We start from the raw sequence: 20,110 nt of genomic DNA, 5'->3' as shown, positions 1-20,110 counted from the left end.
TGGGGAAAGCCGCCCGCCTGCCACAACCGCAGGGGAAAAAAGTTAAAAAAAAAGAAAATCTCCAAAAATCCTTCCTTGCTACCCGGCGCCAGGAGTTTTCCACGCGGCACCCGGGGGCTGAGAGGGGAAAATATTTGCTTCTTGATGATCCATTTCCTACTTCAGCTCAGTCACAGGAAAGGACGAGATAATAAGAGCGGTAACAAGGATGACAATTTCTAGAGAGCCCATGCTACAAGCCAAAAAGAAAATAAACAAACCTATAAATAGATTCCCAGGTACTTTGCAGCAGTACACTGGGAAAGCTGAGGCTGAAGATGCTGCTCTTGAATCCTTCTGCCCTCTTGATGAACTTAACATTAAAATAGTACAGGCAGATCATAAACAGCTGCCCAATTTAAGAAATCGAGCGGGTTTTTTGCTGAGAAAAAAGTTATTGGTCGTACTTAAAAGAAAGGACAAGCCCCATATAATGAGACCCTATAGAAGCCAATGGAGGAGGAATAGGGGGGTTTGAACCCCCTCTGCGAAGGGTGGAGATAATTTTATCCTCGTTCCAGGCTTTACAGTCACCGTTAAACCCCTGTGGGAACAGGCACGTTCTGCATTCATGCAAACAACCCCCCAGTATTTTATTTTTATCCATTTCTACAGCTGCTTCTCCAGCGAAGGAGCTAAGTCAGCCCCACTGAAGCCAATGCAAGAAAAGGGTTTGGACCAATTAATATAAAAGCAGTGACAGGTCGTCAAGGGATTTCCCATCCCCAAGATGAAAAGAAACTCGTGCAACTTAATTTCTCTTCCTATCCTACGGATCCCCCCGGTTTTGGATGCACAGAAGTTTACAGGGTGGCGGTCCCCAGGTTTCGCCGTATTTTGGGGCATCCGGAGAGGGAACCGGTCGTTCCCTCTTGACGCACGGGAACAGATCGAACGTGTAGCCGCGTGAAACGCACCCGATGCAGAGGCGTGCAGTAAATAAAACTTTCACTCTACCTGGGGGGCCACTAAATCATCCCCTTAGCAAGCATTTGCCGCCTCCTCTGCCTTCCTCGAGACCAGCCACAGAGGAGTCCACCGTTTCATGTGAGCACAGAACCATGAATCCGGTTGCTTTTGTCCCCCAGATTGAAACTTTAAGCAATACTTTTGAAGAACCGTTTCTTCCTAACGACATGTTAGAGCTTTCTCCCACGCAGAGTGGCCCTTTCTAAGGGTTGGCTTTTTTCCTGAAAGACACTTGCATGCAGCCCTTCCTCTGAAAACCCAAATAATTGTTTATTCCCACATAGAAACAGCTTTCATAGTCGCCTTGAAGGAAAAGAAAAAAAAAAATCCCCAAAATCTGTCAGGAATGTCTCCTACACAGATCAAACAAAGACAACAAAGCCCAGATGAAGAGACTTTGCAGAGCATCTTCTGGTTTAGCAATACAGCAATAACCCTCTCTGCTCAGGACACTATTTTATTCATGTAAACCATGTTATTTTATTTAATTTATTTAATGCACGCAACGTGCCCCTCCTGCCCATCCACCCCGGCTGGGACTCATTACCCCATCTGGGTTTCACGCATGCATTTGCCAAGCCTTAAGTCAAAATATACATTTCCTTTATGCTTCACAAGCTAAATAAGCAAGCAGCCTGGTTTTAATCCCAAAAGAGCCAGTAGCCTTGAAAACCAAAAACAAATCCAAACGCCGAGAGCCCTGGGCACGCAGCGTGGTCGGTCCCCCACGCCCCAGGTATCAGCCCTACCTTCACCACGGCCCACACATGCCTGCTCTGCCCCTTTGAAGACCAAATCTGCTCCCCAGACCTGACAGAAACCCCATTTTTTTCCCCCCTTTGGGCTTTTATAGCCTGCAGCTGGGTCCATTTTCAGCTGCTGTTAACCCTTCCTTGGCTATAGCCCTGTTACCCTCCGCTCCCATCTCAAGACCAGGACGGATGCTGCAGCTAGAACATGCTCATGTTCCCAAAAACCCAAAGAAAAGGAGGTTTTTATGAACAGGGGTGGATGTCACCTCTCAGTGCCCCCCTCCATCCAGCTCCAGGAGCAACGGCTCCTTTCAAATCTAATTTATTTCAGAGTTTGAGGGCCAAGCAATCAAATTTCGCAATCAAATTTCACCTCTTTCCAAAGATCTCTGTGCCTGTTGCTTTCCCCCCAATCAGGAAAAATATTTCAATGGCACAATCGGCTCAACCCTTTAATGAGCACCAGGCAATTCACTGGAAACTCCTAATGCAGATTAAACCACTTGGATGCTATTAATATCACCTCGGATTTTGCAAAAAACCTCTCCTCAGCCTGATTCAGGTGCTCACCAGCATCTCTTCATCGTGCAATGGGTAGCATCGACTTTGAGGGATGCTGGGGAACCACCAGCAGTTCTCTTTAGGGAGTAAAAATGCAGCATGAGATATCTTTCATTGATTAAAAACTCATATCGAGAAGGTAAGTAACTCCAGAGATGTCCATAAATAATCCACGCTTGGAGGATTTTTGGCAGGATTTTGTAACATCAGCCCTTTACCAGGCTTTCCAGAAGCTGTGAAGCCCCACTAGTTCACTGCAAGGGTGGCTGTTGTTATTGCAATGGCTAATTTGGTGATGCGATTAAAAAAGAAAGGGGCGAGCACCAAGGAAAGGAATGCAACATAGAATCATAGAACCACTGAGGTTGGAAAAGACCTCTAAGATCATCGAGTCCAACCATTGACCCAACACCCCCATGCCCACTAAACCATGTCCCTGAGCGCCTCATCTACGCGTCTTTTAAATACCTCCAGGGATGGGGACTCCACCCCTTCCCCGGGCAGCCTGTTCCAATGTTTAACCACTCTTTCAGTAAAGACATTTTTCCTCACATCCAATCTAAACCTCCCCTGGCGCAACTTGAGGCCGTTTCCTCTCGTCCTATCGCTTGTTCCTTGGGAGAAGAGACCGACCCCCACCTCGCTACAACCTCCTTTCAGGGGGTTGTAGAGAGCGATGAGGTCTCCCCTCAGCCTCCTTTTCTCCAGGCTGAACAACCCCAGTTCCCTCAGCCGCTCCTCATCAGACTTGTTCTCCAGACCCCTCACCAGCCTCGTTGCCCTTCTCTGGACACGCTCCAGCCCCTCGACGTCCTTCTTGGAGTGAGGGGCCCAAAACTGAACACAGTATTCGAGGTGCAACATGCTGGGAGTTTGCTGACCATGCTCAAGGTATGAGGCTTGGGAATAATAAAGTATGCTTTTTGCTGCTCGCAAAACCTTCCCAAACTGCTCCTAGAAAGATGGTGAATGGGGACACTGCAAGAAATTCAGCGTGAAAGTGCCAATAATTAGCGTGGCAAAAGAATCATTAACTCCCCCAGGGCTCCAGCCCCCTCTTCCCCCTCAGAGCCAAACCTGGGCCAAGCAAATCCCTGTTTAAAGCACGTTGCGATGATTAAAAAGCCCCAGCCAAGAGGTGAGCAACCCTTAGCGGAGGACATCAGCCACGATTTCTTGCACAAAGCTCCTTCTGCCACCCTGGGGTTTCCTACTTTGTCTCAAGCAAATGAAATAATAATAATTAAAAAGGGTTGAAAGCCACAGATTTAAAGAAGAACAAATTAGACACAGAGAGCTGGGTAAAAAGCGCTGGAGGCTCCCTGCAAGGCTTTTTCTCGCTGTATTTTGGGGGGATCTTGGTGTTAGAGGGTCTGCAGGTCCGTCCCGCCCAGGAGAAGGCTGCGGATGCTCGTTACGCAAATAGGGAGCATGAAAGGCTGCCCATGGGAAGCATCGGTACCTGCCTGCTCCAAAGCCCTTTCGCATCGGATCCGGTCCCTAGCACAAAGCTGGGACTCTCCTCCTTTCGCTCGAAGCCTTTGCTCCCGGGTCCGGGATGTTTTCAGCTCCCCCGGCAATCCCGAACTCTCGCTGCTGCGCAAATGTCAGACCCTCCTCATTTATCCACCCCTCTGTGCAGCTAAGCAGAAAAAAATCAAGAAAGTGGTGTTTTTGTTTAGAGAGCCCGCAATCAGAGCGCGCTATATAATCAGCGGGCTTAGGAAGAAACAAGAAATACATGCAGATCCCCGAGCAAACCTCTGCAGGAAGGAGTTTCTTTAATCGCTTTTTTCCAGCGGGCTCTATTTGCGTGCTGATTACCAGGAATTTGTTTTTTGGAGAGTTAAAGCAGCACCATCGAAACCTGCTGATATTGAAATATCCAGAGAAAACTCTTCACTGCGGATGCAGGGAGCTGAGCCCTCCCGGGGCAGTGGACCCCGGACCCCAACCTGGTCCCCAGGAAGCATAAAGAGAAATGGGGTTTTGCAGTGATGCTTTGCCCAAAGCATCCTCTAATTAACCTAAAATTTCCCCGCAAACAGACAAAAGCAAGTGGAAAAATGCCTGGTGACCTCCCTCGCAGCAGCGGTTATAACCCCAGATGAGTTCAAACACAGAAATGCAGCTTCATTTCTCATGCAAACCTGTATCCAGAAGGAGCCTTTTACTGATCAAGTTTTTCCACCGCGCTCGACGTGTGATATCCATCACACCACGCTGCCAGAGCCACCGAGGGCTGCCATCCCAGCGATGGATGCTGCCCTGGTTTATAACACGCCGCGCTTTGGTGGAGGTCGGATGCACCTGACCTTCAAAACCTGCACCTTTTGCAACCAAAACCTGCAACCGCTTCTCCAAAAGCTGCATCTCGCCGATGGGAAAAAACACGCAGCAGGTTCTCTTGCTGTGGCTAGAGCAGGAAGGGCAACTCTTTCCCCTTCTTCATCCTCTAAGAGGGCAGAAATAGCCAAAAAACAGCCTAAAGGAGATGCTGGTCAAATCCCATTTCAGCTGGAAATTGCTTTAATTTTTTCTGGAAGGGAATTTCCATACTGCCCATAAATACCCCATTTTTTTGGCCGCATCCTAAACCGCCCGGTTCTCCCTCATTCCTTTTCCAGGGACAGAAAAACCCACCTCCAGCCATCAGCTGCAAACTTTGCAAACCCAGACCGGCCCGAATCACCTCAAATTCCTCCAACCACCGAGGTCACCATGCTCAGGGGATCATGCCGAGCCTTTGGGTTCATCCCAACGCCTTTCCCAAGCCCTCCGGTCTTGGAAATTTGCCTCTTTACTGCAAATATTCCAGGGACTGTTTCTTTTTGCTGGCCTGGAGGCGAGCACACCCTGGGGTGAATGGACGAGCTGGATAACCCATGCAAATCCTCTGCTTTCAACCAAGAGGTTTTCCAGCACCATGAAACCACGAGGAATTTGCCCGAGCCAAATATCCAAGTGGTTTAAGCGCAAGCAATGCACCCACAAAACATTTAACTCTTTTAAACTATTTCACCCAATTCTTCCCAACGCAGAAGAAAAATAAGGGGAAGGTGCTACTTACTGGTATTTTCACCTCCTCTGACTTAAAACTGATTTTAAGTGGCTGCTATAGGGTAATGAATTAGCGCCGGCGATGTGGCAGAGGGATGCTTTATACGGCACCGCTGTAATAGAGGTTTTCCGTGTAATTTTTGCGCCTTTCTCCGCACGATCGGAAAAAAAACAACCCAGCTGCTTGGACCAGCTCAGACCTCAAAGTGCTCCTTCACACGTGCGTTATTCTGATTGCTTTTATTCAGGGCCCCCACGCTTCAAATCGCTGTAGTAGCTGACTCTCTTCGAGGGGGAATTTATCTTCCCAGGAGAAGGACAATTCTCCATCCACGCAATAGCTCTGTGATTGCCAACCATTTCCCCGCAGCCGTACTCGCTCCCCTCTTCAAACCTGACATATCTGCCCTTTTCCAGCATTTAATCTCTCTATTTACACGTGCAATCAGGGGCTGGAGAGGAGGGGGAAGGCACCTTTCAAGCCCAGCTCGGGAAGTCGCGTCGTGGGTCGACCTTGAGGGTAAAAACACAAAATTGCAAATAAAATAAATGCCGAAGCTGGTGGTGGTCACCGGAGTTCGCTCTTCACATCTTGCTGTTGCTGACATTTGGAAATAGCAGCATAGATATAAATATACATTTCCTGTGTTGGTGTTATATTTATCTGTAACACCTGAAAGAGGCCAAAAGAGCTGCTGCAGCAGCTGATCTCTCGCTGCCACAAAGCCAAGGTCAAATCCTGCCTTGGGTGACAAATTTGGGCAAACCCATGGCAGGAAAGGAGGAACCCAAAAAGCTCACCAAATGGAAAAGAAAAATGGGAAAGTTGGATTTCTTGGCCTACCTGGACCCTCATTCATCTCTTTTCCATTCTGCATAAAATAAAATCAACTCTATCGAAGCAGCTTCTGAAAATTCAGGGCTCTGCTGACTTTTTGGAAGCTAAAGTATCCATGGGATGAACACACGGGTCCCAAGCCCCCAGGTAGGAGATGCTGAGTAAGATATGATACGTTTCTAGCAAAAACAGCTCTAAAAAAGCCACGAAGAAGAGCCAATTTGGGCATATGCAACTGCAAAACGTGATTGCTGGAGCAGCCTGTCCCATTGCATTCCCAGTTCGGAAACCAAAGCATCCCAGCTCCCCCCAGCCATCTGACTGAGCAAAAAAAATATTGATTTTTACAGTCTATTCACTAAATCACCCTGAACTCCCTAAAAGCAAAGGCAAGGCATCTTCATCAGACAATCTGCAGTTCTTCAAGCCTTGCAAAAGTTAATGGTGACAGAAGAAATTTGATTTCCAAATAGAAACTCTTAACCCATCTAGTAAATACAAGTCTTCATAACACCGATTACATACGCCAGCAGCTAAAACCCCACAGGTCTTGCCTGTAATTTTTCTAATAAACTTGAGAACTGCAAGCAGGCAGCGGCTTTATTGAATAGACTTTGCTTGGGTTATTAGAGACGTCACTAAAGACTTGATAATCTGGCTTCTGCACGGGTGAGAGTTGTGTGGTTGTGCATGACAATTACACAGGTAATGACTGAAGAGAATAAGATTGATAAGGAAAAGATTAAAGCCAAAATATAATTTGCCGTACCTTGCAGGGGGGGATATTGGAATAATATATCAAGCAGCCGATTTAGGAGCTGGGTGGCTTTCCTAACTGTTTTGCCCAAGAGAAATATTGGTCGATTTTTGTCCAGGGGGCTAAGGAAAACCAAAACCCATCTGTCAGCAGTAAGGAACTGAGATGAATGAGGATTTAACAAGCACGTACACACCCGCACCTACAGCCACCGCATTTCGTGTAAAAAAAAAAAATGGTTGTCAATGTCAAGTGCTATCTGGTGAATTTTTGTAGGGCACTGAAGTATTTTCTCCTAAATAGAGGGGAATTTATCTCCTGCTCTCCAGATTAACAAGACGTATTTTTAGATGAAGAGACGAGTCAGTTTTTATTAGTGATTTGAAGTTCGGGGTGGGTTTGTGCTCATCGTTAGCTCGGGTTCCCTGAAAACGCGTGTGCAGGCATTCGAGCAGCTGCAGTACATCTGCACACACGATCTCCTAAGAGCCCAAAGGGATTCATCCATCAATTTTCCATCAGCATCAATATAGGCATTTTTATGCTGTCTCACGATACAATCTCCAGGGTCTGTCCTGAGTCCGTTTTTGGGGCTCACAGGGCAGAGCTCCCTCCTCCATGGTCCCTGCACCACCGGATTCCTCCTCAAGGTGAACAGATGACAAAACTCACTAACCAATAAGGTATTTTCAAGAGTTTTCCCGGTAAAATTCAGCAGAAAACCGCTGTGAAACAAATTCTACAAATGAAAGCGGCCCCCAGTCTCCCATGCCTCGAGCGGCTGCTGCACGAGAGAGGACATCCCGCAGTGAAACCCCCTATGAATTCCCGGTGTGAGCACCCACTTTCGGGTGACGGATGGAAACGCTAACGCATCGCACAGACAATTCCAACATAAACACAACGGGGAAGTCCCAGGCTTGGCCGCACGGTTTTGCCAATATAACCACGAGCAGGTAAGAGCACAAGAAAGCATCGAGTAATTCAGCGCCACAAAACCATGCCAGCAGCAGCGGTCTTTCCAGCGCAGCCCAGTCTCACTGGGGAACTGTTCTAAGCTACCGGGATAAAGCACTTTTGCTGGGATAAGCTGCATCTCCACCAGGAAACACTAATCCAAGGTCGCTCCCACACAGACCTGCAATCCCTTTGAGTGGGCAAGTCCTCCATGGCTCATCCAAGGTGGCAGAGCAAGCCAGAGGTGGACATGCAAACCCACGCTCGTGGCCCGGGCTCTTAGAGATGCTCTTGAAGTGCATGTTTTTGTCTGCTATGAGCTTGCTATGTTATTTCCTACAAGAAGAGGCGGCATTACGATTTTCACCTCCGTGCAGACCACAAATACCTCCCATATTTGTGCAACTGTGCAATGCCTGTGCAAGGAACACCCTTATTTACCTCGTCATCGAGAGCACTTCCAAAACGCTTCACTGCTGTCGTGCCCTCCTCCTCGTGCTGATGCCCATCAAGCTGAATATAACCAGGGGGGAAACAGCGTTTCAGCTCCAAGACTGGGAATTAGGCTGGATCCATTATCAGAAGTGGATAGTGGTTTAGTGGTGGACTTGGCAGTGCTAGGTTAACGGTTGGACTCGATGATCTTAAAGGTCCTTTCCAACCTAAATGATTCTATGAAATATCACTTCATTTATCTGCTCCCAGAAAATAGATAATTAATAATTAGGGAAGTGATTGTCCCCCTGTACTCGGCCCTGGTGAGGCCGCACCTCGAGCGCTGTGTTCAGTTTTGGGCCCCTCACTCCAAGAAGGACGTCGAGGGGCTGGAGCGTGTCCAGAGAAGGGCAACGAGGCTGGTGAGGGGTCTGGAGAACAAGTCTGATGAGGAGCAGCTGAGGGAACTGGGGTTGTTCAGCCTGGAGAAAAGGAGGCTGAGGGGAGACCTCATCGCTCTCTACAACCACCTGAAAGGAGGTTGTAGCGAGGGGGGGGTCGGTCTCTTCTCCCAAGGAACAAGCGACAGGACGAGAGGAAACGGCCTCAAGTTGTGCCAGGGGAGGTTTAGATTGGACGTGAGGAAAAATGTCTTTACTGAAAGAGTGGTGAAACATTGGAACAGGCTGCCCAGGGAAGTGGTGGAGTCCCCATCCCTGGAGGTATTTAAAAGACGTGTAGATGAGGCACTTAGGGACATGGTTTAGTGGGCATGGGGGTGTTGGGTTGACGGTTGGACTCGATGATCTTAGAGGACTTTTCCGACCTTAATGATTCTATGATTCTAATGTAGCACTGGGCCAATTGTGCTTCTCTGCAGCCAACTAAAGGCAGGCGAGGAACCCTGAGTAACCCTAAAAATCCACCACCCAGAAATACAACATACTTCGACACACGAGACAAACATCCCCTTTCTTAGATCCTAGCCAAAAGGGATGCAAGTGTTATTGAGCGTGATGGCTTGCATGGGTATTGCTTTTTTTATTCCCCATGGCAGGCGTGAAGCTGCTTATATCCACGGGGAGAAAAAGCCAACCCAAAAGGGCAGGATTATTTCTTTTTCTCAGCTGTGCCCATTGCAGAATTGATTCGGCCGACAACCTGTGAAATACAGTTAATGAGCTTGGGTTTCTGTCGCCCTGGGTCGCTCCAAGGATGAGATTTCCTACCCTCTGATGTGTCAATTTTCCACTTCCAAATTCGGTCTGGGTTGTGGAAACAGAGTATTAGCCGTGATTCATGAGTATTAGCACAGAAAGAAAAATATTATCGGAAATTTGAAGTACTTATCCTTCTTTGGAATAAGCCTAGATAGAATGAACACAATACTGTGTAGCTTTAAAAGCAGACAAACGAAAAAGAAGATGACATGTTCTCCACAAGCAACGTAACTTCAGCTTTGGCAGAAAGATATTGTCTAGGCTTAGATCGTAAAGAAATACAGAGCTTCCAGTTGCTCTGATGGACAGGAAAAAGAGGGTTATATGTTAGAGGTGTAACTGAGTCCAGGCAAACGCCCACTGTTATAACTTAGCATCCAAACAGAAAGAAAAAAGTCAGTTGATAGGGGATTAAGTAAGAATTTTTAAGCAAGCAAGCTATCAGGGCTATTTAAACACCACAAGTACCACTCGGACGGGACGTCTCTGGCCACTCCCTTAGAGACTCCTCCAAGCACCCGGGGTTAGGAGGCAGCTCTCAAACAGAGCAGACGGTATCTCGCTGCGATAGCGATCTGATGGGAAACCTCCTCTTCTGCTCCCTCACTGCACGGCTTTGATCCCTGCAACCTTTTCAAGCGCAACGCAAACAACCACCTATCGCAGGTGGCACAAAACCAGACGTATCGAAAAGCAACGATAATTTCATCTGCTCATGCAGACGCAAAGACAATATTGGTTTTCTGATCTGGGCTCCCATTTGTCTTAATTGGAAATGCAAATGCCGAGCAATTTTTAAAAGCAATATTGCAAGCCAGTACAAGTGAGCGCTAGCTACCCAGAGCGTTTGATTTTAATAAACCAATCAACCCAAACCAGTGGGAGATGAAGGTGTTATGCAAACCATTAGCATGGAAGGCACGTGCGCGCTGGCAGGAATGCTCCGTGGACCAGCACGGATTATTCATCCAAAAGCAACTTCCTCACCGAGGGAGCATCAGACGCAGCCGAAGAGCCGACAGAGCCGTCACGGAGCTCGTCAAGGGACGCTGGCCCTGGCCGAGCGTGATGGAAGAGCTTCTCCCTCATCTGAATGGAGGGAACGGCTTATAATTCAGCTTATAAATCCCCGCAGCCTCCTGCTCCTCGCTGGAGGCAGAGGTGTTACCCCAGAGCAAGGGCAGGCGATGAGCCGCAGGGAGGACGGGTGTTCAGATGCCCAACGCACCAACAAAACCCCTGGAAAGCAGGTTAGGAGGGAACAGCTTTGCCCTAGTGTCCTGGATCTCTTCCAGGTTGGACTTCAAAGGTAATCATTCCTTCTGCTAAGAACTCCCTTGCAAAAGGAAACAAAGCTATTTTCTACTGGCATCGTCACGGCTAAAATAAACGTAATGGTGGAGAATTTGCTCCACCAGAGATGGGATCTCAGCCCCAAAAATAACTCCCTTGTTACCTCAGGAGGAAGGCAGCAGCGCCTCCCACAGATGTTGGGAGGCATTCAGCCACGGATAACAGGGAAATTAGGGTGCCAGCTCTGCAAATTAAATGTATCCTCTCCCTGTTACCCCTCCGCTGGCTTCACGGCGGAGCTGAAAACACCGAGCAGTCACATCATGCAAGCATTTAAATCCAGGAAGGGGCACATGATTGCTCTAAGTCGTGGCGGTGACTTGTTAGAATACATTAATTTTCGTCCTTGAGATCACCCAGACCATCCCCAAGGGCTGCACGGAGAGCGTGGTAACGGCCTTACCGTCTTCAGCAGCGTCCGGTTGTCCCTGAGGCTCCCCACCATGCCAACGAAGGAGACGCCAAACATGGTGAAGCCCAGCAGGAGGAGGATGATGGCCGGAGCCAGGAAGATCCCTTCCAAGGTTTTGTGCTTTTGCCTCTCCACTTCGGCGTAAATCCCAACGCACAGGATCACGAGGCCGAGGATCTGCAAGGGAAGCACGGGATGGGATTCAGATGCCAACGGGGAAAAAGCAGAGGCTTCGAGGGAGAGGTGGAGGTGGAAGACGTCCCAGACGGCCAAGGAAAACTGACCCAACTCCGGGACATTTAACATCCAATCCTAAACGCTACCGTCAGCACTTGGCACACCCCCTTTGCTCGAGGCTGGGCTGCTCTTCCTCTGGCTGGGAAGGGGACGTATCATTGCAGCGTGACCAATCTAGCTGGACAGCTTTAAGCTAGGTTTTGCTAGGTTTTTCCTCTCCCCTTCCCGGCCGCATCTTTACGGTCCGTCCGGACGCTCAGCTTGGCCCTTGCCTTGGGTTTGATAGACCCAGAGGCTGATAGTTATTAACACCAACAGCCCACCCTGCCAACACTCCACCCTTAGACAGCACGATCCCCAAAACGACTCATTTCACTCCATCATTTTTACACCTGGCTCGAGCACCGACTTGCACCCAAACCCACAGTAAAGCCGCTCACCCTCTCTCCGCACGCCAGCACCAACAATTAGAAACGAAGCTCCCTGCACCGTTACAAAGCGCTTTTGATCCCTGGATGAAAAGTGCCATAAAGAAAAGCAACGGATTATTTATGACGACCTTCCTCCCCTCTCTCCCCTTTCAATGAAACAGCCCTAATTGAAGAAGAGAGCCTAACGATGCCGGGACAAAGCAGGGCTCCAAAAAGGGCTGTTTGCATCCCTTCAGCTCCTTTCAACATCAAAGCCAGCGACGCGATCCCAAGCCTTTCGTGCTGTCAGGAGCCTTTCGCATCGCGCCCGTCGGCCCTGCGGCACAGCCGGAGGCGAGCGGCTTCTCAGCCGGCGCCGAGCTGACACTTGAAAAGGTCAGCGAGGAAACCGAGGAGCATCTGGAGCCCTTTTCATGCTACTTTTTGCAGCCCTCCCCACCCCAAATCACAGCGGGAGGCTCCTGGGGGAAAGCCCCTGGCCGCAGACACACGCGCTCAAAAACCTACATCTCCAAAGAGGAAAACCTCCTTTTTTTGCTCCTTTTCCATCGCTTTCACCTTTCCAAAAGGCTTCATTGCTCCTAATGAGTTTGCTCGAACTCTTCCTGCTAATTCACGCCGACAATTCAATCCTTAATTTTCATGCACAATCTTCGCTTTTTTGGGGAGTTGATTTTTTTCTTCTCTACTCTGCCTGGATACTATTCCTGGTGCGTTTTTGTTGCTAGTTTATGTCTATCAATCACTGTCCGCTTCCAGGCTCCATCTCATCTATAAAGGAATTGAAAACTCTCGGAAAGTGAAATTTAGACTCGTGATATTTTACAGACGCTTCAGTTATTTGAAACTAAACAGGCAGGCCTATTTCTGATAACAGGCTTTTAATCACACTTTCATCTTTATACTCTATTTTAAGCGTCAGGTTGGTGCGCTGGGATTAGGTTTGATTTAATGTTTCTCTCTTATACGGTGTCCCAGGAAATGCATTTGGGTTTGAAGGCGGGGGGTAGACGTTAATGCACACCACGCGTCCCCCGCTAATCCCCGCCGTTCCTCCCGCGTGCCAGTCAGAACAACTTTCTCCGTTTTAATTAATCCTTCTGCGATGCGAGTGAGGGAAGAGATCATGGAAAGTGTACGGCGCAAACCCGGGAGGGGGTTCAAGGGCTGGATGCTTGAGGGGGTGAGGAAGCAGCGTGCATGGGACGGGCCTCCCCTGCTAGCAAGGGAGAGAAACAGAGGAGGGTTTTCAGGCTGGACACGTGCATTGCTTTAAAATAGCTTTCCCAGGGCTGAAAGTATCCTTGAAAAATGTAAAGCTCGTGGCATGCATGAGGCTGCTGCGGAGCAGTGCTGGTCCTTCCTCCCAGCATCGCCACGGCCATCCCTTTGGCAGGGAAAACCCCCACCGGTGCCACGCATAACACCCCTTTTTTTGGAGGGGGGCACGCACCGCTTATTTGCCATGCAAACGCGATGGGGAAATGCAAGTGCAACGGGGAAAAGGAGCTGCACGGCACGGGGAGATACCGCCGGCAACCCAAGCCACGCCGCACGGCTTTTTTTGGGTTTCATGGCTTAGAAAAGGCTGCGTGCTTTGTATGCCCGAGCACCTCAAACTAGTCCCTGGGACTAACAAGCAAATATTGAGCTGACCCACCTGAATTTCTTGGCTCTCTCCCTGCTTAGCTCCTAGTTTAAAAGGTCATCCAGCCCCTTGCAACCTGCTTTGCTAAGGATTAGTGCTGCAGGCCGGACCCCAGCCCATCTCTGCACCCCGCCGGCTAAAAAGCACCCTCCGATTAAAAAAAAACAACCAAACAACAAGAGTTGCTTCTACTCAAAGCAGCTTAAAGCACAAGAAAGCATCTTGCGAAGCAACACACACCTCGAGGAAGGGAATGGATACACTGGCACATCTCCCAGCAAAGGCAGATTGCAAAGGAAAGCTTGCTTGAATATAACGAGTTTTGGAAGGACGGGCAGGGAGCAATGCTGTTGCAAGATGGGTGGCAGAGGGATTTGGATGGAGAAGAGCTGGAGAGAAAGACCAGCGTTCCCTGAAAAGCGGCGTTTCTGTGAAAAAATGGTGGATTTGGAGCAAACCGGCGACGTCAAAGTCTTTGCCAGGACCTATGCAGCACCGTAAAAAACTGCAAGGGAAATAACTACGTATTTCATCAAAAACCTGATCATCCCGTCCCCCTTCGGCCGGAGATGAGCATCAAAAGCAGCAGGAAAAGTTTGCATCACCCTGGCTGCTCTGGTTTCCACCACTGAGTTTCTTGGGGGGGGGGGGGGGGCGGGTGTGCCATGCAAATTCAATCAGCACGGATATTTTTTATTCCTGGCGTCACAACCCTTTTCTACCACCCACACTCGATGAGATGGTAAGGCACATAATGAAGTTTGCTGGTAAATCCTCTGTAGTTACATATTAATTGCCTGGTGATCACCTTAATACAGTGCAAACACCAGGACAGACAGCAGCTGGTAATTACAACTGCTCTGCAATGCATCTAAGAGAAAAAGCAAATCTGCACTTACCCTCTAACGAGAGGAGGATTACCCCGTTTCTATATGATAAAAACCACGCGATTGAACCATCACCGCGGGGAAAGTCAAGGGGGTGGCTGCAACTCCACCAGACCTTGCAGCGAAGGCGTCCTGCGTCAATTCTCCTCTTATAAGCTAGGAAGAAATCACCTTCGGGTTTAATTTCAGCCCTGCTTGATTTTAGTGCTTCTTGGAGTTTGTACGAGCTGAGTGGGCAGGGGATGGAGGGCAGCGAGCAGTTGCCCGGGATGTCCAACCTCCATTCCCACCCCAAAAATGACCCCCGGGATGTGATCTCCCCTCCCTCCCTCCCTCCTGGATAGATAAAACTGCAAACTTTAATTTCTCAGCCCGATACAAGTTGCTATGACCAACCCTTCCCCCCGGCCAGGATTTTAGCAGCCTCCGAAACCGCAGTTGAACGTGGGGCTGTTTCCCGACGGAGATGGGAAGACCTGACGTGTTGCACCACACCGTGATAAGGCTTTTGTGCAGCCCCCTCAAATCAGCTCCGACACCAAGGAGCAAAACAACTCGACAGAGCCCAAACCAGGGAAGTTCAATCCTTGGCGGGGACAACTTAAAGAGCGCTTTTCTTCGGGTGATGAGGAGCTGCAGATCTGCCTGAGCCCCTTCCCCACCTTCGCAGCCCATTTCCAAAGCTGTTTCGCTCCAACCCCGTCTCTTCTTAACGGGATAACAGAGATGCTGGTTTTCCTCTCCAGGCATTTCTCCATCTAATGGGCAAGGAAAGAGCTGGGGACCTGGGAAGGAGAAGAGCTAAAGGTGGAAATCCCTGGTGGAAATCACTGGCCCACTGATCGCAGAGTCATTTAGAGACCCGGAGGTCAAGAAGTGGGATGAAAGGCAATTAATGAACAGAAAATAATATAACACACAGCTCTGATAACGCTGGCAGGGTTCGGGGGGTGCCAAATGGGTGGCTTGAGCTCACAGCTAACTCACAGGTGAGTCAGGGAGTTTGCAAAGCTCTCTTCGAGCTGTGGGCTCGCTGGTGCTTGTGATTGCTTCTCCATCCCCGCATGACTTGGCTTTGGCACAGAGGCAGCTACCCGATGCTAACAAGAGACATGCATGGCCATACCCTGACCTAAAAATCTCACTAAATACCTAAGAGATGCCACATTCCCCTTGTCCAAGACCCAAAAGACCCGAGTAACGAGAGTTACTCTCAGCCACATACAGAGCAAACGGGTACCACGAATCCAAGGGGACGTCAACACGGCCGAAGCAGCGCAACCTCGAAGCCTGCCGAGGGCCAAGCAGCAGCCGCGGCTCGTTCCAGGGTGAACAGCATTAATTGGATGAGTCAACGCCACACTAACGCGAGGCAGTAATTTCTCCTTATTCAGGAACACCAAAAAGTCACGATGACAGCGGCTTCAAGCCCACGCAGACCCCGGCAGCCGGATTACGTGAGTCAGAGCACTGGTCCGGGGAGGAGCAAAGGGAACAGGGCACCACTTCATTCTATATCCAAGATGACCAGAGGGCAAACCTCACTTTTCCAATCCCCAGCTCACAGCAGAATTGTTCTTCGAGCTTTTGCAGATCCGTCTGCCTTCAAGTTAGCAGACAGGGCACTCCTGCTCCTCCTCAGAAGGTTTTATTGTAACGTGCAGGTGAGAAAATGTTATATAGGAAGCGCTGAATGCTTTTAGTCATTGAAAGATAGAGTCACGGGATTAATAACACAGCGATTAAATACATCGTATAATGCTTAACTGCCGACGGTACGTATGAATGTAAAAAAAATACACTTTTATAAGGGTCAATTAAAATAGCAGTTTTCAATTTTATGAAAAGAGTAAGAAAAGGGAAGAAGCACGTCTTTTTGAAAAGAAAACTTCAAAGCTGTGCTCTGCTGAATCCTCGACAACTTAAATCTACCTGTATAAAACCAGCCGGTCCAACCCGCAATGCTCGAACCTCTCTGCCGTTTGCTCCATATTTGGTTTAAAGCCACTCTCCGGCTTATCCCACACTCCTTTACTGATTTTCCCACCTATAAATAAGCGCTTTCATTACAGGAAAGCACTGGAAAGGATCTAGCCACTCTAGATCCAGTTTTCTGCAGGCTGGGACAACCCTACACTAGGAAACCGTGATCAATCTCACCCCAAACCTCCTCGATCCTTCCCGGTGAACCAACTCAAGTCTTATTCCACTGGTTTTTTTTACCCTGGGGGGTTAAATTTCTGAAGCCTTCATGCAATGCAAGTGAGAAGTTCCTACACAGTTATTTTTTATCGAGTGCATTTGGCCAGAGCGAAACCCAGCCCCGGTCACGTCTGGTTAACGAGGTTTTGAAGGGTTCGGCAGCGCTGTTGAATTAATACGGCGGCGACATGTGCAAATGAAGGCAGAAGTAGGTCAGGCAGCTGAAAAGCTCACAGGAGCCACGCGATCCGTATGGATTCGACGGGGCAACGTCCCCGCGCGAGGACCGTCCCAGGGTTGAAGGCAGGCTGGGCCAGAGCGATTCAAAGTGGCATTTTTGCAGCTATTTTCCGGTCGCTGGGAAATTATTGAGCCTCTTCTTGCTGGCGGACTCGCCAGGATGCCTCACTGAGCCCCCCCAAAACGCCCCGCAATTAATAAGCATCTGGCATCGAGATTGTGCTGGTTCATCCCGCCGTTAGTCTACGTTTGCGAAGCGCAGCCCCGACCTGGGTTCAGATCAGTTGGGAGAAAAAAAACCCTTCACCTCCTCCCCATCCCCACAGCTGCTTAAAGGCATTTGGGGAAACCTCAAACCGAGCAAAACTCAGCTCTTTAGAGAAACCAAAACCACGGTGACAGATTTTCCCGCAGATTAATTTTGCAAGCAAAAATATTGCGCTATCCTTACCCAAAAAGTCAAACCGCAGCCACCAATGGGTTAAGAAATCTGGATTTTTTTTGGTCTTGCTGGGTGCAGCGGGAGTCCCACGAGGGTCCTGGCCACCTCGCGGGAGATACTTGAGTCTCCTCTCCCCTCGGGAGCCTTCCTACCCAGCAGGCCACAGGGAGACCAGTGAGATATTCTACAAAAAAACCCCTTTTTTTCTTATTCTCATTCACGCCCTGGGGTGGGCACAAGTCATTCAGCGCAGCGAGACAACGGGCTTCGCCGTCCCCAGCTAGCGAGGGCGAGCGCTGCCCTCCCAATGAGCTCATTCATTAAGGGAAAATAAAAAAAAGTAAATAAGGAAATAAAAAGCATTTTCAAACTCTGCTTGTAACCCCGTTTACCGTTCACAGCCTGCCCCGGGAACTCGCGCAGATATTTCTGCGATTACACCTATACAATTGGAGATGCATGCCACTATACACGCCAAGCAGGCAGCTGTGCACGGGGCGGAGAGGATTAATTAGACCTGAGGAGGAAAGATCCGTAAATATGGACTGGATCGTGCAAGATTAACCCCCAGGAAGGTGCTAACTTCATATCTCATGCGTTAACTGAGGATGCACAGACCCGAACGGGACAGAAAATTTCTTGCTTCCCCCTCCCCCTGCTCCGACACGTGCTTGCACCTCCCAGGTGCCGGGGAAGCCTCGCCCCGACCATAGCTGCCTCAATGATTCAAAACTGCTTAAAAACAAGCTTTATTTTCTCCTCTTAAAATAACCAACCTGGCTAAAATACCCGCCCCTTCATGTCTGCTTTCATGCCTTGTCCCTGTTGAACGACATAAAGGCAACGGCCGAGATGGGCGAACCGGCTGGCAACGCCGCCCGCCAGGTGCTTGTGTGGTAAACACATTAAATTTCCATGTTTACGCTCCAAATGCCTCGAAACGCGACTCGCTGCCACGAGGGATTTGCAAGAGCGGCTCTGGGGATGGGCAGTCCCGGGGAGGTGCTCTTAAATCCACCAAAACCCACGGTTTCGCCCAAGATTGCCCGTTTCGGACCCAGCTAGCGCCAAGCACGAGGGGCTTCGCGGCACCTGATTTTACCGCAAGGATTTGATGCCTTGGAAGGGGAAATTTTGACAGGGAAAAGTAAAATCCAACCCACAGGGGTGGTATGGTGGGGGGAAACGCCAGGGAGGACAGAAAAGCAACCAGAGCACCTACCGAGAAGAGGGTGGCATAGGTGGAGAGAGCAAATTTGACGCTGTAGTAATAGAGGTGGGAATTTCGGCACTCGGAGGCTTGAGCCATCCTTGCAGTTCCAGCGAGAGGGGTTTGCTCGCTGCCCGCCAGACCCTCCCTGCTCCGGCCAGCTCCCGCCCTCCGCCGCCGAGCCAAAAAAGCGTACACACGCACACGGGCAAGCCTTGAACTTGAACTGCTCCCTCCGACTTCCGCCTGGCAGAAGCAGGGAGCAATTAGAGGGAAGGCAGCAGCGGCACAAGTGGCCGGCGTTAACCCTTTACTGAGTTTGTCGCTTGGTTTTGCTGCTGAGAGCAACAGCAAAGCTCTGTTTAAGTGGATTTACTCCAACAATTATTCCAAAAAAATGGTGCACGGGTGGATCTCTAGCAAATTTTTAACAGCAAACGTGGTGCAATCGGGGCGCCTCCTGCCCTTGCCGGCGTGCTGAAAGAGCCTGTTGCAATCCTGCAGCCATCCCAGGAGCTCTCCTGCGGCAGCAAAGGGTGAAGTGGCAGCCCAAAATCTAACAAGAACAGGGACAGATGCCTCCCAGGCGGTTGCTCGGAGCCCAGGACAAGAGAGCAATGTCCAGATTTACCTGTCGTAGCTTGCTACTGCATGCAACACCTCACTTTCAACACCACCTTGAACTGCCCGGCGCTTGCGTGAGTAGGAAGAAGGAAAGAGAAATTACTACACCCAGGCTCGGTGAGACTTAACGCTTGAAAGAAAAGGCGTGGGGAGCAAGAAACCGGCACCGGGAGACCGCACGGCTCCTGGAAGGATTTGTACGGCTGTACAAATGTAGTACTAGAGAGCGTAAAACTGATGTTTAATATGTAGTATGTAGTACTAGAGAGCGTAAGTTTAATAAAAAGAGCAAAAAGAGGAGCTTGGAAAAGCCGCGTCTGCAGCCGGTCTCCGACGATGCAGAGGAGCACCCAGCAAAGAGGAGCACCCAGCAAAGAGGAGCACCCAGCAAAGAGGAGCACCCAGCAAAGAGGAGCACCCAGCAAAGAGGAGCACCCTTCGTTTCTGCAGCTTGACTCGGTGCGGATCAGAGATGGGAAGAAAAAGGAGCATCGTCTGCAATGTGGCTCGTGGCCTGGGAAACGTTTCAAAAACCCAGCTCTTGGGAGGAAGATGCTGCTTCTCTCTGGGGTAGCCAAATGGAGAATTTAAAGCAAGGTTTGAAGAAGTAACAGCGACTCAGGGCTGCACCCAAAGAAGCGGGAGCTGTATTTACCTGGCTCTTAGCAGACGTAGAGTAATTCAGCGCAGCGGAAGAGGCTGTATCCCTTTCCTTTTAGTATATAAGCCGCAAGGGTGAGAACAGAGATGGGATGAGAGTTATACGATTATCAATGGCCAGCAGATCCCAAACGCTGAGGATCTTATACTTCAGGATATGATAACAGGATGAAACG

General features: G+C 49.5%; 1 protein-coding gene across 1 annotated transcript in view; it reads right to left on the bottom strand.

The window, feature by feature from the left end:
- LOC103903576 (tetraspanin-15) overlaps window positions 1-18,749 on the bottom strand; it is a 46,365-nt gene extending 27,616 nt beyond the window's left edge. Inside the window, exons 1-2 of the mRNA XM_009284810.2 lie at window positions 18,663-18,749; window positions 11,345-11,530 (exon numbers count right to left, since the gene is read on the bottom strand). Of these exons, the coding sequence (XP_009283085.1) occupies window positions 11,345-11,530; window positions 18,663-18,749 (273 nt within the window). The remainder of the gene's footprint in view (window positions 1-11,344; window positions 11,531-18,662) is intronic.
- Between the last annotated feature and the right edge of the window lie 1,361 nt (window positions 18,750-20,110).

Source organism: Aptenodytes forsteri, unplaced genomic scaffold (genome assembly GCF_000699145.1).
Source record: "Aptenodytes forsteri isolate BGI_AS27 unplaced genomic scaffold, ASM69914v1 Scaffold444, whole genome shotgun sequence".
Lineage (NCBI taxonomy): Eukaryota > Metazoa > Chordata > Aves > Sphenisciformes > Spheniscidae > Aptenodytes > Aptenodytes forsteri.
The sequence above is the reverse complement of the archived record's forward strand: the minus strand, read 5'-3'. Positions and strand labels throughout refer to the sequence as shown.